General features: G+C 47.8%; 2 protein-coding genes across 2 annotated transcripts; one reads left to right on the top strand and one right to left on the bottom strand.

The window, feature by feature from the left end:
• Window positions 1-960: 960 nt before the first annotated feature.
• sgsh (N-sulfoglucosamine sulfohydrolase (sulfamidase)) lies at window positions 961-4,681 on the bottom strand. The gene is made up of 9 exons (XM_079277837.1): window positions 4,406-4,681; window positions 3,971-4,131; window positions 3,748-3,853; window positions 3,287-3,654; window positions 3,070-3,151; window positions 2,762-2,965; window positions 2,033-2,199; window positions 1,734-1,951; window positions 961-1,278 (listed from the first exon to the last, which is right to left on the bottom strand). Exons 1-9 carry the CDS (start codon window positions 4,485-4,487, stop codon window positions 1,095-1,097), a joined length of 1,572 nt encoding a protein of 523 aa, XP_079133963.1. The 5' UTR covers window positions 4,488-4,681; the 3' UTR covers window positions 961-1,094.
• Window positions 4,682-4,777: 96 nt separating this feature from the next.
• slc26a11 (solute carrier family 26 member 11) lies at window positions 4,778-13,467 on the top strand. Its single transcript, XM_079277774.1, has 15 exons — window positions 4,778-4,865; window positions 5,469-5,623; window positions 5,734-5,974; window positions 6,277-6,469; window positions 6,828-6,913; window positions 7,423-7,639; window positions 10,604-10,782; window positions 10,889-10,961; window positions 11,421-11,532; window positions 11,683-11,738; window positions 11,997-12,137; window positions 12,210-12,337; window positions 12,462-12,561; window positions 12,650-12,783; window positions 12,869-13,467. Exons 3-15 carry the CDS (start codon window positions 5,765-5,767, stop codon window positions 12,977-12,979), a joined length of 1,740 nt encoding a protein of 579 aa, XP_079133900.1. The 5' UTR covers window positions 4,778-4,865; window positions 5,469-5,623; window positions 5,734-5,764; the 3' UTR covers window positions 12,980-13,467.
• The last annotated feature ends 1,166 nt before the right edge of the window (window positions 13,468-14,633 follow it).

Raw genomic sequence — 14,633 nt, 5'->3', positions numbered from 1 at the left:
AAATCAGAATTGAGGTGGGCGGATGGTGATTTATCTTTATGCGGGAGACGAAAGAGGACCAATCCAACTTGATCAGTTTGGATGGTTTGTTGTAGGGGAGGAGGGGGGGGGGAGGGGGGAGTGGTGCGTGTGTGGTATAGAGTATGAGGGGGAGATGTATAGCGACATCCGACGTTTGTGGAAATCATGACGTCAGATGCCCACAGTCACTAAATGAATGAGGAGGGACTTTGTATGTCTCACTAATCTGAAAAACTAATTATTACATTTAAAATGTCCTGATGGTCTAAAGACATCAATACATTTCAGAAAGTTAACCGTTTCCTTTCTACAATGGTTGATTTCAGACACCATGCCGTGACAAGCCAGTTGACAGAATGCTTGGGTTTGGAAAATCACACACAAAGTGCATAAAAGCTGTTGTGGGGTCGGTGTTTACCCACTGCATGCAACAAAAGGTGCACAACAAAGTAGAATCCCCGTGCGTGGCTTTAGAAGACCTCAACAGTGAATATGGACAGATTAGAAGTACAAAGAAGAAGATCAATAAACACGAGTGAATAGTCGACTGATCCAAATCGTATTCCGTTCCAACTGCTTTCTACACGGGTGGATTGAGAATCATCCAGTGAGGAATCCTCTGAGGAGTCAATACAAACCCTTTTACTGATGGATTTGCCGACCTCACCAGTCATGCGTCACGAGCTCTACGGCCTGCGTATCAGCAGAACAGGAGTGATGGGGACTAAAGACAAGGAGGGATGCATCTACACTTGTTCAATCAAATAACAAAAGCAGTTGTATGTTGTGTAACCATGCTGCCCTCCTGTGTAACGGGGTAATGAGGGGGTCTGGAGGATGGTGAAATGTTCCTTAAATGTATCCAGACATACGGACTTAAATGATGAAATGATCTGGATACATGAAGAATGATGCTTTACCAAAAACAATGTTCGGAATTAGTAATAGTGTTTATTTTTTAACATTTAAAGCAGCACTGGCATACAAAAATAAAACTAGAAATGTCTTATTTTATAAGAAGAATGAGATCATGTACACGGACATCATGTCAATCCAGATGAGTGAAAGTCCCGTCAGAGTCCGTTGTAGAGTGGTCTGCAGTGCGGCTCCAGTTTGTCCTCCAGGACGTAGTCAGGTCCACAGACCCAGGGGTCCCCCGTGTCCCACTGCCACTTCTGCAGACTCTGCCTCAGGCTCTCCAGCACATCGCGGTAGGACGGGTCTGACACCAGGTTCCTCGCTTCCAGCGGGTCTGTCCTGTGTTGGTGAAGCATTTGTTCAAATTCATAAACCGAGAGGACAAGATGTTGTTGCCTTATACTGAGTTCCCAAAAGCTAGATTACATATTTCTGTCTGGGAAATCTTCTAGAAAATGATTGGTAAACTATTACCAAATAAATAGTTTAACTAAAATAAAGCTTTATTGCTTGAATTCCAACTTTAGGACACTTTCTCTCCTTTATGGTGCTAGCTTCTGAACACTTCCTTCTGACTAAATGACTAAAATATGAACGGTGGCTGCTGCAGCTCATTTAACTCAGAGGAACTCATGTCATCCACCAATCGAGGTCAGGTTTTGTGAGCGCTCTTCTGTTGGGCTTTGACCTCGAAGCTCATTTACCAAACGTGCCGGACATTCATCTGTTAATCATCACGGTGAACATGTTCCCTATACCCGAAACACGACGGAACTACCTGAGCTGTAACAGACCTGGAGTCGAACAGCTCCCAGCGCTCTCTGTAGTAATACTGCTCCAGGCTTTTGAACCAGTGAGTGGGCTCACGCAGCCTGGTGTGGTTCAGCAGGTCCTGGAAGGTGGGCGACACATACAGGTCCTGGTCGATGGGGAAGGGCATGCGGTAGTGAAGGTTGTGGAGCAGGTGGTACGCCCCCTGGTGGACGGAGCGCGTCGGGTAGTACATGGTTACCTGAAATAAAAACCGTCAGCGCGGCGGTGAAGGCCTTGTGCTCGGTGCTCTCTGTTTGTGACAGTGGCGATGCTCACAGACCTCGTGGAGGGACTGGCTGGCGTACACGGTGTGCCAGCTGCGGGGCTCGGTGACCAGGGCGGGCAGCAGGGAGCGACCGGTGAGGTGGACCGGGGTGGCGGGGCCGCCGGGGAGGCTGTAGGACGGGTAGGGAACAGAGAACCAGTCCAGAATAGTGGGAGTGATGTCTGCCCAAAAAAAAAAAAAAAACAGGAGACAGGATTTCTATTATGACCTACTGTTAACATCTTTATATTAACATGTGACTGTCCACTTAAAAAACGTACTGCATCTCCAAGTTTGGAGATTTTTATTTTTTCAGATGAATTAAAAGGATCAAGAGTTCCTTTATCCCGCTTTAAGCTCAATAAACTGTTTAAAAACACACTGGAAACAGCTCTCTTCTTGTTAGACAGGGTTTTTCATAGGACGGAAGTCTTTATGTTAAAGTCGAACATACGCCTACTAGTTATATACGTGAATTGTTGCCATATTAATCACTTTATCGGTTTATCCTATTTTATCATGCATCGTTGCTCAGTCTCCCTCTTGTGGCCGATTGAGCCCATCAGATGAACACACCTGTTCATCCACTCGTGTGAACCAGTGGTTCCCAACCTGGCAACACACGAGGGGCCCCAAGATAAAGCTGAGAGCTCACAAAAAATGATTAAGGAAAAAATTCTGGAAGACATTTACATGTTCAGCCTGTAATAATCGGAGAAAAGTCACTCCGTCTCCATCTCTTACCCAGCAGGCTTACGTAGGCCTGGCTGGTGTCTCCCCATCGCCCCCTGTGCTCTGGAGAGGACAGCAGCATGGGCTCTGCTGTCCCGGAGCGATACAGGTTGGTTCTGCCGTTGGGGAAGGGGATGCCGTTATCCGAGCTGTAGATGACCAGAGTGTCGTTCTCATAACCGGCGTCTTTGAGCTCCCGAAGAACCAAACCGATACCTGCAGAGGAAACTCGCAGCATTCTAACTCCGTGTCTTACGAGAGCAGCTTCTTCTCTCTGTCCTCTCGTGTCTTTATTATGTGTCGGTGTTGTTGTTACATACCTTGGTCCAGCCTGCTGACCGTGGTGTACTGTGCTGCCAAGTCAGCTCGTGCCACAGGTGTGTCCGGCACAAAGGGAGGAACCTGAAGTACCCGAGACGAGTATATATTTTAAAAGAATGCATGTTTACACATATACATATGTTTACAGCTAATGATCCTTGTTTTCTGATGAGAGTGGGATTTCTTTCTATGTTTAAAAACCTGCTCGTCACTGACCTTTACTTGTTCTGGTGTGTAATATTGGGGCGTCCAGTCGGGTATCCTACCCATCCCCATTTCACCATTCCCAAACTTCTCACAGAAAGCTCCGTACTGGGGCTGCGAGTGTCCACATCGGTGGGTGTCGTGAAAGGCAACGTACAGGAAAAAAGGCCTCTCGTCATCTTTTATTTCGCCTTCATTCTCTTCCCTCTGTCGCCTTCGTTCAAAAGCATCTTCGTTGTGCGTCTGGAAAAACTTGCGGACCAGGAGTTTGATGCGGGTGATGTTCCTCCCCACCTGGAGGACAGAGCTGTTCTCCTCCGTGTACGCAAAATCAAACGGGTAAACAGATCCAGGGCCGACGTGCTTCTTCCCAATTATACCTGTGTGCGTGAGAGAGAGCACGAGGGGATGAAATGGTGATTGGAGAGCATGCGACAGTAGACTTGAGATGAACTGGTCTCTCTGTTACTCACCTGTGTGTACGTCGGCTTGGCTGAGGAGCCGCGGTAGACTTTGTACTCCGTCAAACGAGTTGAAGTGGTGAACACCCTGATGAAGCCCGTACATGCCGTTCTGGTGCTAAAAAACACATCAAATCGACCTAAAAGATGGTGCCTTCGTGCACAAATGAGAGGCCTCCGTGTGTGTGTGTGTGTGTGTGTGTGTGTGTGTGTGTGTGTGTGTGTGTGTGTTTACCTGCGGCAGGCCGGTGAGGATGCTGGAGCGGCTGGGGGAGCAGCTGCTGACGGAGGTGAAGGCGTTGCTGAACACCAGGCTACGCCGGGCCAGGGAGCGCAGGTGCGGCGTGTGGACCACAGAGTTGTTGTAGACCTCCGTCTCAAAACCGGCGTCATCGGCTGGGAGACGGAAAAGACACATTTGTGAGGCAACATGGCCAACAGGATGTGGACAACACTTTGTAACCCGGCTTGCAGGGACTTGCTGGAACGCATAGAAGCGTGTTGATGTGCTTCTACATCATGACACAGGGCTTTCTGTTAGTTTGAGGGAAGGCTGAACAACAGAGCCTCCTCTCTGTATCATGCAATAGGATTCATTACAGGACTGTTATAAACTGTACATTTCAGCATCATTACAGTCCAGTTCAAAAGGCATCTGAAGTCCACTCACCAATTATCAGCAGCACATTTCTCCTCTTTGACTCTCCGATGCAACAGGAAGCCGCGATGAGGAGCAACAGCTCGAGCAGCATGATGATGATGATGACACTGACTCTCAACCTCTCTGCTCGTTTGGCTGTGAAACATCAACTGTGAGCCTGAAAAAAAGAAATCAGTCAAATCGTGAAACAAATGAAGTCGTGAAAATGAATCCCGGAAGCACACAAAGCGACAACTCCAACTTATGCGCCAGCTACATCTTCGTTCGTGATTTGTTTTCACATCCTTCCGCATCAAAACTTAGACCCCGCCCACCCGAGGTCACATGACACAGATCACATGTGCACAGAAAACAGGAACCCGGCTCGGAGTTCGTCAGTGAATTGATTTACATTTTAGGAAATGGTGAAAGAAACGCGTCGACACAAAAGGGACCTGAAAATCACAGCAGAGCCAGAGAGCAAAGAAGAGTGAGAGTTTCTATTCTATCCGGTTGTTTTCTATTCTGTCCGATGTTCTTCTTCTGCTCTAATCTCATCTCTTGTGTTTTCTTTTTCTATTCTATTATGTTGTTTTTCAGCTGTAATCTATTCTATTTGGTTGTTTATCTATTCCGTTGTATTGTCTCACATCGTGTTGTTTACCCGCTCCAGTCTTCTAATTTGAATATTGTGTTGTTTTTCTATTTCACTTTGTTGTGGTGCTTTTCTATTCTATTCTATTTTACCGTGTGGTGTTTTCTATTCTATCTTAAGTTCTTTCTTTCTGTTTGTTCCAGTCACACAGCTGTGCAACCTCTGATTGTTGTAGAACACAACATAAACACATTATAGGGTACAATGAGAGATAAATAAAACGTTACAGTGTAAGATGAAGCCAGAACATGTTGTAAAACAATCCCTGATCAGAGTCAGGTATACGGAGCACTTACCTGTCATCTGACCGTCATGTGATCATAAAGAGCTCAAAGCTTGTGAGGGGCAATGGTCACAGAAAGACATGTAGAATATCGCTTCTCAGCTTGCAAGTTCGTTGACTTCAGACTTTTGTTTTTCTTGTGTCATTACACACAGATCACATGATGCATCTGCAGATATGGCGTCCACTTCCTTTGATGTGCCGTGTGTTTGTCCAGAAAAACACACACTGACACAGAGCACGTCGTCGTTGTGTTTCCCTGAACGCTGTGCCTCTGGGTAACGAGGCAGCAGAACCTTAATCCCTTTGTGTAAGTGGCTTTTATTGAGTAGCCAGCTGCTCATGTACACGTTAAACGTCACTTAACCTTTGTGCACTTTGTTGCTGCCTCGTCGTCTTTTCCGTCGTCGTCCTCTCCAGGTTCTCCTTCCTCCGCTCTCGTAGTTGTGCGATGGATCGGCCTCTTCTGGGCCGACTGTCGGCCCGAGGCTGCTGCTGCTGCTCCTTCAGCACGCTGAAGGCCTGGCTGCCCATCCTCTCCTGGCTGCCCAGGTACAAGCTGAAGTGGCTTCAGATGGATCTGCTCGCAGGCCTCACCGTCGGGCTGACGACTGTACCGCAGGCGCTGGCTTACGCTGAGGTAGCCGGCCTCCCCGTGCAGGTGAGTCCTCTGGGTTCATTTGTGCTGGTTCATCCTTTTGGATTCAACTTCCGTTTAGTTTGAGCTCATCTTTCAGATATCTCAGCCGGACTATGTTCAGTCACGAAGTTGTTAAAATCTTCTTGCTCCGGTATTCTTTATTCCTTATTTTGGAGCCCCATTACCTTCCACAAAGGGAAACTTCCCCTTTCCAGCAGATTAATGTGGAAAAGAAGGTTTATGTTGTCAACCTCTGGTGAAGCAATAAGAAGAAAAACACATTTTTGAGAGGAGAGGTGGTTAAACAGCACTTCTCTCCACAGTACGGCCTCTACTCTGCCTTCATGGGGGGGTTCATCTACACGCTCCTGGGGACGTCTAAGGACGTGACACTGGGTCCCACGGCCATCATGTCCCTGCTGTGTTTCTCCGTGGTGGGGGGGCAGCCACACCGAGCCGTGCTGCTCACGCTGCTCTGTGGACTCATCCAGGCGGGAATGGCATTACTGAGATTAGGTGAGGAGAGTGGAAACATTGGGGGGGGGGGGGTCTTAATGTAGTCGACACGCATGCACCGAGTGGAAGGATCTTCCAGCCTGTAAGTTAAGTGTTAGCTCTGTATCAAAACCTGATGCATCAGCATCACAGTATCAGAAACTGGAGATGCATGTTGGAGACTGTGAGGAAACAGGAAATTAGTTTGTGAGTGCGGGAGAGCAACTTCCTACCACCACATCTATGACTTCCTCTGCCGAACCACCACGCGTTCTGTGAAGTCTGTCGACCTCTCAACCATCTTTGTTTTATTTTACTTCATTTTGGTTGCCGGTCGGCGTCGTCTCTCGGTAAACCGTTCGTTGCTCGTCTTCTGCAGGCTTCCTGCTGGACTTCATCTCTTTCCCTGTTATAAAAGGCTTCACTTGTGCTGCTGCGGTAACCATTGGCTTCGGCCAGGTCAAGGTGAGAGTCAAACACATCCACACAAACACTATTTAACATTTGAAAAAAGAATGAACACCTCTTGCTCTTAACACACACATGTTGAATATAATATAGAAATGGGTTTCACTGCTGCAGCCTCACTTGGTCTGCTAAGACCAGCAGCTTATGGCGGCTGATTTTCTGATTGCTGAGTCAGTTCACTGACTCAAAACAAGACATTAAATAAATATATACAAGATAAAACAAGAGATTCATCTTTATCTCACTTGTGTGATCACTGTTTATGGCGTTCAGCATAAGCTACATAGATTCACTTTGAACAAACCTCTACTGCTGCTTCTACAGTTTTATTTCATAAAGAAGAAATATTTACTCCCCTGGGCCAAATATAGAAACTGAAAGAATATAAATAAAAGAGCATTTTGATTGATTTGTGTGTGTAAACTCATTTTGTAGTTTCTGCTTCATTCTAAAAAGCAAAAACTCCTCTTGTCCTCCTCCACTGTGTTTATATTTCTATGTTTCAGAATATTCTGGGACTCCAGGGCATTCCTCACGAGTTCTTCCTGGAGGTTTACTACACCTTCTACAAGATCCCAGAGGCCAGGATCGGTGATGCGGTGCTGGGCCTGCTTTGTGTCGCTCTGCTGGTCATGTTGTCCTTCATGAAGACGAGTCTGAGCTCTGAGGACGCCCCCACCTGCTCCAGAGTCGCCAGGAAACTAGTGTGGACTGTTGCTACCAGTCAGTACCTGTGGTTGTGACCGTGTGTCTGTGAGTGTGCATGTGACCCTGTGTCTGTGAGTGTGCATGTGACCCTGTGTCTGTGAGTGTGCATGTGACCGTGTGTCTGTGAGTGTGCATGTGACCGTGTGTCTGTGAGTGTGCATGTGACCGTGTATCTGTGAGTGTGCATGTGACCGTGTGTCTGTGAGTGTGCATGTGACCCTGTGTCTGTGAGTGTGCATGTGACCGTGTGTCTGTGAGTGTGCATGTGACCGTGTGTCTGTGAGCGAGCATGTGACCGTGTGTCTGTGAGTGTGCATGTGACCGTGTATCTGTGAGTGTGCATGTGACCGTGTGTCTGTGAGTGTGCATGTGACCGTGTGTCTGTGAGTGTGCATGTGACCGTGTGTCTGTGAGTGTGCATGTGACCGTGTGTCTGTGAGTGTGCATGTGACCGTGTATCTGTGAGTGTGCATGTGACCGTGTGTCTGTGAGTGTGCATGTGACCCTGTGTCTGTGAGTGTGCATGTGACCGTGTGTCTGTGAGTGTGCATGTGACCGTGTGTCTGTGAGCGAGCATGTGACCGTGTGTCTGTGAGCGTGCATGTGACCGTGTGTCTGTGAGCGTGCATGTGACAGTGTGTCTGTGAGTGTGCATGTGACCGTGTGTCTGTGAGTGTGCATGTGACCGTGTGTCTGTGAGTGTGCATGTGACCGTGTGTCTGTGAGTGTGCATGTGACCGTGTGTCTGTGAGTGTGCATGTGACCGTGTGTCTGTGAGTGTGCATGTGACCGTGTGTCTGTGAGTGTGCATGTGACCGTGTGTCTGTGAGTGTGCATGTGACCGTGTGTCTGTGAGTGTGCATGTGACCGTGTGTCTGTGAGTGTGCATGTGACCGTGTGTCGGTGAGTGTGCATGTGACCGTGTGTCGGTGAGTGTGCATGTGACCGTGTGTCTGTGAGTGTGCATGTGACCGTGTATCTGTGAGTGTGCATGTGACCGTGTGTCTGTGAGTGTGCATGTGACCGTGTATCTGTGAGTGTGCATGTGACCGTGTGTCTGTGAGTGTGCATGTGACCGTGTGTCTGTGAGTGTGCATGTGACCGTGTGTCGGTGAGTGTGCATGTGACCGTGTGTCTGTGAGTGTGCATGTGACCGTGTATCTGTGAGTGTGCATGTGACCGTGTGTCTGTGAGTGTGCATGTGACCGTGTGTCTGTGAGTGTGCATGTGACCGTGTGTCTGTGAGTGTGCATGTGACCGTGTGTCGGTGAGTGTGCATGTGACCGTGTGTCTGTGAGTGTGCATGTGACCGTGTGTCTGTGAGTGTGCATGTGACCGTGTGTCTGTGAGTGTGCATGTGACCGTGTGTCTGTGAGTGTGCATGTGACCGTGTGTCGGTGAGTGTGCATGTGACCGTGTGTCTGTGAGTGTGCATGTGACCGTGTGTCTGTGAGTGTGCATGTGACCGTGTATCTGTGAGTGTGCATGTGACCGTGTGTCGGTGAGTGTGCATGTGACCGTGTATCTGTGAGTGTGCATGTGACCGTGTGTCTGTGAGTGTGCATGTGACCGTGTGTCTGTGAGTGTGCATGTGACCGTGTGTCGGTGAGTGTGCATGTGACCGTGTGTCTGTGAGTGTGCATGTGACCGTGTGTCTGTGAGTGTGCATGTGACCGTGTGTCTGTGAGTGTGCATGTGACCGTGTATCTGTGAGTGTGCATGTGACCGTGTGTCTGTGAGTGTGCATGTGACCGTGTATCTGTGAGTGTGCATGTGACCGTGTGTCTGTGAGTGTGCATGTGACCGTGTGTCTGTGAGTGTGCATGTGACCGTGTGTCTGTGAGTGTGCATGTGACCGTGTGTCTATGAGTGTGCATGTGACCGTGTGCATGTGACCGTGTGTCTGTGAGTGTGCATGTGACTGTGTGCATGTGACCGTGTGTCTGTGAGTGTGCATGTGACCGTGTGCATGTGACCGTGTGTCTGTGAGTGTGCATGTGACCGTGTGTCTGTGAGTGTGCATGTGACCGTGTGCATGTGACCGTGTCTGTGAGTGTGCATGTGACCGTGTGTCTGTGAGTGTGCATGTGACCGTGTGCATGTGACCGTGTCTGTGAGTGTGCATGTGACCGTGTGTCTGTGAGTGTGCATGTGACTGTGAGTGTGCATGTGACCGTGTGTCTGTGAGTGTGCATGTGACTGTGTGCATGTGACCGTGTGCATGTGACCGTGTGTCTGTGAGTGTGCATGTGACTGTGTGCATGTGACCGTGTGTCTGTGAGTGTGCATGTGACCGTGTGCATGTGACCGTGTGTCTGTGAGTGTGCATGTGACTGTGAGTGTGCATGTGACCGTGTGTCTGTGAGTGTGCATGTGACTGTGTGCATGTGACCGTGTGTCTGTGAGTGTGCATGTGACTGTGTGTCTGTGAGTGTGCATGTGACTGTGTGCATGTGACCGTGTGTCTGTGAGTGTGCATGTGACCGTGTGCATGTGACCGTGTGTCTGTGAGTGTGCATGTGACTGTGAGTGTGCATGTGACCGTGTGTCTGTGAGTGTGCATGTGACCGTGTGCATGTGACCGTGTGTCTGTGAGTGTGCATGTGACTGTGAGTGTGCATGTGACCGTGTGTCTGTGAGTGTGCATGTGACTGTGTGCATGTGACCGTGTGTCTGTGAGTGTGCATGTGACTGTGTGTCTGTGAGTGTGCATGTGACTGTGTGCATGTGACCGTGTGTCTGTGAGTGTGCATGTGACCGTGTGTCTGTGAGTGTGCATGTGACTGTGTGCATGTGACCGTGTGTCTGTGAGTGTGCATGTGACTGTGCTTGTCCTCTTCAAATGCACGGACGACAATGACGGTGTTTTACAAAGGATTAAGAAAAATGAAATATTGAATATTACTTTATGTTTGAATGAGGTATGCCAGGATACAGATGTCTTTATCGTTTTCTTCATGTCTCCTCTGTCGTGGTCAGTGCGTAACGTTCTTGTGGTCGTGGCCGCATCCTTCGTAGCGTTTTCCTGGAATGCTTCCGGTTATCCCGTGTTCACGGTCACTGGGGAGACTTCGCGGGGGCTCCCGCCGTTCAGACCTCCACCCACCTCGGACACCACAGCCAACGGCACCGTCGTCTCCTTTGGAGAGATAGTTGAGGTCAGGAGCAGAGAGAGACGACGCTGCTTTCACTTCCCCAAAAGCTTTCCAGGTCACAAGTGGAGCAGCTGACCAGCCAGTCCTCCTCTCTGTGTGTTTTGTGCAGGGCTTTGGAGGAGCGCTCGCTGTGATTCCCTTCATGGGTCTGTTGGAAAGCATTGCTATTGCCAAAGCTTTTGGTAGGTGTTTTTAGCCACAATAGCAGTGAAGGGCCACTTCGGTCCAGACTGAACCATCTCAACGACTGTCAGATTGAATTGTTAATCGCCTGACTTTTCCCCCAGCACGACAATGAGGTGAATATTTCTTGTTTGGAGGGAAATGTCTCGAGAACTGTTGGACGGTTTGCAATTCAATTTGGTACAGAAATCCATGTCCCACACAGGATGCCCTGTAATAACTTTGGTGATCCTTTACATTTTCCTCGAGCGCCATCATCAGGCCCAAATGTTAATTAGTCCAATACTTTGTTGATGACAAGATACCTGCAGAACTAATAATATCCCGTCAGCCCCAGCTGTATCATAACTGCTAAGCATCAGCATGTTAGCATTTTAATTGTAAACATGTTAAATCAAGGCAGCTAAAGAATGAGTGTTTCATCTTTCGACTGATTTTAACTTCCTGTTTCTCCTCAGCCAGTCAGAACGACTACAGAATTGATGCCAACCAAGAGCTGCTGGCAATTGGTTTGACCAACATCATGGGCTCCTTTGTGTCAGCCTACCCCGTCACTGGCAGCTTCGGGAGGTGTGTGTGTGTGTGTGTGTGTGTGTGTGTGTGTGTGTGTGTGTGTGTGTGTGTGTGTGTGTGTGTGTGTGTGTGTGCGAGAGAGAGACGGCAACAGAGAGAGCTCAGATGTCCAGTATTTACAGTGGCATGTTCTCTCCTCACATGCAGGACAGCAGTGAACTCCCAGACTGGCGTTTGCACTCCAGCTGGAGGGATCGTCACCAGTGAGTCCTGACACTCGTTTTTCACTGTATCTCTGCCGCCCTCTGGTGGAGATACACACTTCTGTCTCCTTGCTTCCTTTTCTCTCTCTCTCTCTCTCTCTCTCTCTCTCTCTCTCTCTCTCTCTCTCTCTCTCTCTCTCTCTCTCTCTCTCTCTCTCTCTCTCTCAGTGTGTGTTTGGTTTTCGGTTCTCCTGTGCATTTGTCTTCTATCCCTCTAAATCTCTCCCCTTCTCTCTCTGTGTTTCCTATTGTTCCTAGGTGTGATCGTGTTGCTTTCCCTGGCGTTCCTCATGCCGGCCTTCTACTACATCCCCAAAGCCTGTCTGGCTGCTGTTATCATCTGCGCGGTAGCTCCCATGGTGGATTATCGTGTCGTCGCCACGATGTGGAAGATACGCAGTAGGTGTCCTCTCTGTCTCGCGTGTTATTTGTTTGTTATTTTGTGGTCTCATGCTCGCGTGTCTCCCGCAGAGCTGGACCTGCTGCCGTTTGTCGTGACGTTCCTGATGAGCTTCTGGCAGGTGCAGTACGGCATCGTAGGCGGTGTAGCTGTATCCGGAGCTCTGCTGCTCCACAACACAGCAAGACCACCGATAAAGGTAATATTCTGTACAGGACTCTCCCACACAGGTTTCTCCATTAACGATAGCTTCAGTAGACCTTTTTGCATTAACTCTTGCTCTTCCTCTTCCTGTGTTCCCGTCATGTTCCTGTCGTGTGCAGGTGTCTGATCACGGTGTGCTGGTGATGGAGTTGGGCAGTGGACTGAGTTTTCCTGCCACAGAGTATCTCAGCCGCATGATACACACTCAGGCGCTGCAGGGTTTGTTTGATCGTCTGTCTTTGTGTTTAGAGGACACTTACGGTCATTTAACCGCCTGTCTGTCTCCCCTCTGACATGTCTCCCCCAGCGTCTCCTCCGCGGTCAGTGGTCCTGGATTGCCATCATGTCAGCGTCATAGATTACACAGTGATCAGCGAGCTCAGGGACCTGCTGAGGCAGTTCAACCTGCGAGAAGTGCAACTGGTCTTTTCCAGATTGCAGGTAATGCCTTTTTTTTTTATAACAACACAGCAAAATATATGTTGGTCCCTCTGTTTTTATCTCTGTGTCTGTCCTCCACCTTCAGCTCTCTGTTCTGGAGGTTCTCCTAGCAGCTGATCTGCAGGGCTTCAGGTATACGGACAGCGTGGAGGCGGCGCTGCAGATGGAGTCGAAGAGCTTGAACGGTGATCAGTGACATTTGCGATCTGAGATTATTGAGCTGGTATCAAGTTGAAAAGTGATGAACTACCTCCAACAACTGATTCACTGGCTGTTAGGTGTACCGCTCAACTTGACTTGAATCTTCTCTGAGACAACAGCACTACATTGGACCAGAAGTCTAATACCGGCTTTTACAGCGTTTTATATTCTTTTGAGGGACATTATGCTTTTGTGTGTGAATGAGGATGTAATAGTATTTACTGCAATATATGTATTTTTACTAACAGAGCACTCCCTCTGTTACACATTAGGTCTAAAGGTGATCTCCAAGGGACCAAATCAAAACTTGTGCTGCCCGTCATTATTTATGTATCTGTGTAAAAGAAAATTGGGATTTGTTTCTCTTGTTTTTATGTTGGAAAAGAAAATGATTGTAATTGACTCACAATGACTAATTGAGTTACATTGTAAACCCAAATCAACACATCTACGAGGATTTTCACTGAATATAAAGTTGACATTTTCATATGAATTCAAGCGTGTGAAGTCGCCTGATTGGTCGCAGCATCGTTTCACGTTGGTGTTGTCATGGAGGATTTCTAATGCCAAATATTAGGAGTGGTTCGTCCACAGACGAGCAGCATTTAGTGAACGGTTGTCTTGCTCGCAGAGGTTTCCGGTGATTTCCACATCACAAACTATGACTCCACAAGGTGGTTTTGATACACGCGCTAACACCGAGTAAGTAAGACCGATACAAAACTGGTGGCATCTACCAATGCATGGCCTGAACTACGCTTTGCTTGCAGTATTTTTAGCTGAATGGCAACCAACAGATTTATGTTCAACAGTATTTGTTCTTTGCAGAGATCCGTTTTCAGATCTGATCTGAACAATGCTCCACTTCAAGGAAACATCTTTGTTTCCTTGACTTCCCAGCATTAAGTGTTGTAAATGATTGTTCGTGCTCTTGTCTGGTAGAACAAAGCACTCGGTCACCTTATAAAACACGACAGAGTAAGATAGTTTTGAAATAGGAGATAACATTTCCAGTAAATATTGATAAGAGGTGACGCCAATATAATAAAAGTACAATACATCAAATTGAGAATGTGAGAAAGGTCATCCACTCTGAGGTGCAGTGGTTTGTTCCCTGCAGTGTAAGAGAGATGCTCAGAATATCAAAGAAAACCTTTTCAAATCAAGATAGTTCAATGCATGATGCAGAAATATATGCGATAAAGTAATGGTTACTTCGATGAGATGTGCAGTGCCGGTTTAATTAATGCATGATCTATATTTGTAACTGTATGACCGTACGGCTTCCTTGGACTTTTATTTGATAAAATAATCCAAATTCATGCTCCACTTCCAGAAATGGATGCCGGTGGCTAAATAAGACCGTGACTGAAAGATGCTGCAGAAAGAACAAGTGTGTAAAACTTGAGTTAAGATTATTTGGTCAAAATATTCTTTCCAAGGTCAGGAATGAACTTGATTCGCTCTGTTGTTTCAGTCACAAGGCAAAAGGTGGGAACTGATAGGCACGTCGGTACATTAACGTTGGACACTTTTGAAGTCGGAGAGGTCTCCGTCATGTTTCAACACTGACGTGAGATTGATTGTGGCACCATAAAACGCATTGACTCCGGACTTTGTTTGTGTGCCAGTACTGTTTGAAACTAATC

The sequence above is a fragment of the Melanostigma gelatinosum genome (assembly GCF_949748355.1).
Source record: "Melanostigma gelatinosum genome assembly, chromosome: 11".
NCBI classification, from domain to species: Eukaryota; Metazoa; Chordata; class Actinopteri; order Perciformes; family Zoarcidae; genus Melanostigma; species Melanostigma gelatinosum.
The sequence above is the reverse complement of the archived record's forward strand: the minus strand, read 5'-3'. Positions and strand labels throughout refer to the sequence as shown.

Excerpts from the sequence above, each read along its gene's own strand:
- sgsh (XM_079277837.1), bottom strand. The coding sequence starts at position 4,487 with ATGCTGCTCGAGCTGTTGCTCCTCATCGCGGCTTCCTGTTGCATCGGA. Across the intron at positions 2,966-3,069 it reads GGTCAGCAGGCTGGACCAAG|GTATCGGTTTGGTTCTTCGG; the intron begins GTATGTAACAAC and ends TTTCCTCTGCAG. Across the intron at positions 1,279-1,733 it reads TGGGAGCTGTTCGACTCCAG|GACAGACCCGCTGGAAGCGA; the intron begins GTCTGTTACAGC and ends TCACCAACACAG.
- slc26a11 (XM_079277774.1), top strand. The coding sequence starts at position 5,765 with ATGGATCGGCCTCTTCTGGGCCGACTGTCGGCCCGAGGCTGCTGCTGC. Across the intron at positions 6,470-6,827 it reads AATGGCATTACTGAGATTAG|GCTTCCTGCTGGACTTCATC; the intron begins GTGAGGAGAGTG and ends CGTCTTCTGCAG. Across the intron at positions 12,338-12,461 it reads CAGCAAGACCACCGATAAAG|GTGTCTGATCACGGTGTGCT; the intron begins GTAATATTCTGT and ends TGTCGTGTGCAG.